Below are 1928 nucleotides of genomic sequence, written 5' to 3' on the forward strand. Positions count from 1 at the left end.
GTTTTTTTAATTATAAAGAATTACTTATTCTTTTAATTAAGAGTATATACAAACTATAACAATTAATAAATTCAAATCTTTATATTATTCAATGTTATTTTTAAAATATAACATTGATTATACAAAAATTATTAATCTTATCTTTTTAATTTTTAAAAAGATATTTAAATTAATAATTAACTAAAAAAAATTTTCTAAAAACGAAAACACACAAAAAAAACCAAAAAAAAAAAATTATTTTTTTTTTTTTTTTTAAATATTTCCCAAAACAAAAATAAAACAAAAACAAAAAAATATCTATTTTTTTTTTTTTTTTTTTTTTATTAGTGTTAGTACACAATTAGTTTGTACATACACATACACAAACTAGCTTAGTGTACTAGAATAATTATAATATTCTCTATTACTCAGTCAGTGCATGGGTACTTGTAGATACACGTACGGTAACCTAGCATTTTGTACTGAAAAAGGTTAATAATAACCTTTATTAACCAACAAGATAGCCACGTACTGACGCTAGTTAAAAAAAAAAAAAATATAAAGTTATTTTTGTTTGTTTGTTTTATTTATATACATCTTCGTAACTAAAAAAAAATTAAATTATTTTTTTTTTTTGGTTGTTGGTTGATGTTTGTTTTGAATTAAATGGATAATTAATTTTTACTTATATAAAAACTTATTGAAATAGAGTATTTATCTAGTTTAATATAAATTAAGTATTTTTTTATTAAATGTTAAACTATAATTTTTTAAAACCTCTGATCATATATAAATATCTTTTTCTCTATAGTTTTATGTGCACGTAAATTTTTATAAAAAAGGTTTTTCATATTTAATTTTTACATATCTTATGAGATCTTCATAAACGAATAATAAAAAGTGAATATAGCGTAAGATACAAACTAACCAAAATAATATCTTTTTTAAATAACCCCATTAAGTTTGAGTCTAAAAATATTTCTATTACAATAAAAATTATTGGTAAAATTACAACGGAAAAAAAAGAAATTTTTCTTAAAATATTTCTATACAATAATTTATTGTCTGTTATTTTCTCTTTAACATTTTCTTGTAATAATTCTGTATCTCTTTCTGAACACATTTGTTCTATTTCAATTGGTAAGTTTGTTTTTATTACATCTGTCCTTCTACCTTCAGCTAGTAATCTTGCAGTTCTTAAATCAAACTTATCTTTTAAGATGTATTTTGTATCCATGGGTCTACAAGTACACTAAAATTTGAAATAAAAAATCAGTATTTAAATGAATATTTCTTTATATATAAATCAAAATTTATTAAAAAATTTAAATTTAAATATATTAAAAAAAATTATTTTTAAATGCTACTATATTACGTTATTGGAACATTGTAATATCCAAATTAAAAAAATAAATAAAAAAAATTTAATAGGAAAAAAAAATTTATTTATCTTCTCTCTTGTAGAATATACTTTTAAACATGAAGTATCAGAAGCAATAAAAGAATCATCTATATGGGAGTAATGCTTAGGTTTTTTAGTAATATTTAAGATAATATTTGTTATCATATTCATTGTATATTTTTCAGAAATTTTAAATTAATATTTTATATAAAAAAAAAAATTGTAATTATTTTTTTTATGTATATTTAAGTTAATTTCTATCTATGAATATAATAAATATTCATGACTTTTTAAAAAAAGGAATAGAAAAATAAAAATTTGAAAGTTATTAATAAAAATAAGAAATATTAAAATATTCATGAAAAAAATATGTTTTATAAATATAATATTGAAATTTTCACATGAAAATTTTTAAGAAAATATTACTTAATAATATAATTATAACTGATTATATAAATGAAATGCTGAAAATATAAACAATAAATATTTATTATAAATAAATTCAAATTTTTTAATAATTTGTTGCTAAAAATAAAGGTTAAGGTAC

At 17.4% G+C, this 1928-nt stretch overlaps 1 protein-coding gene across 1 annotated transcript; it reads right to left on the bottom strand.

Annotated features, from left to right (window-relative positions):
* Positions 1 to 859: 859 nt before the first annotated feature.
* PRELSG_0015750 (Plasmodium exported protein, unknown function) lies at positions 860 to 1552 on the bottom strand (the record flags this gene model as incomplete). Its single annotated transcript, XM_028677901.1, has 2 exons — positions 860 to 1231; positions 1355 to 1552. The coding sequence occupies 2 exons, from the start codon at positions 1550 to 1552 to the stop codon at positions 860 to 862; spliced, it is 570 nt and encodes a 189-aa protein (XP_028531362.1).
* Positions 1553 to 1928: the final 376 nt, after the last annotated feature.

This window comes from Plasmodium relictum (assembly GCF_900005765.1).
Source record: "Plasmodium relictum strain SGS1 genome assembly, contig: PRELSG_00_v1_165, whole genome shotgun sequence".
NCBI lineage: Eukaryota > Apicomplexa > Aconoidasida > Haemosporida > Plasmodiidae > Plasmodium > Plasmodium relictum.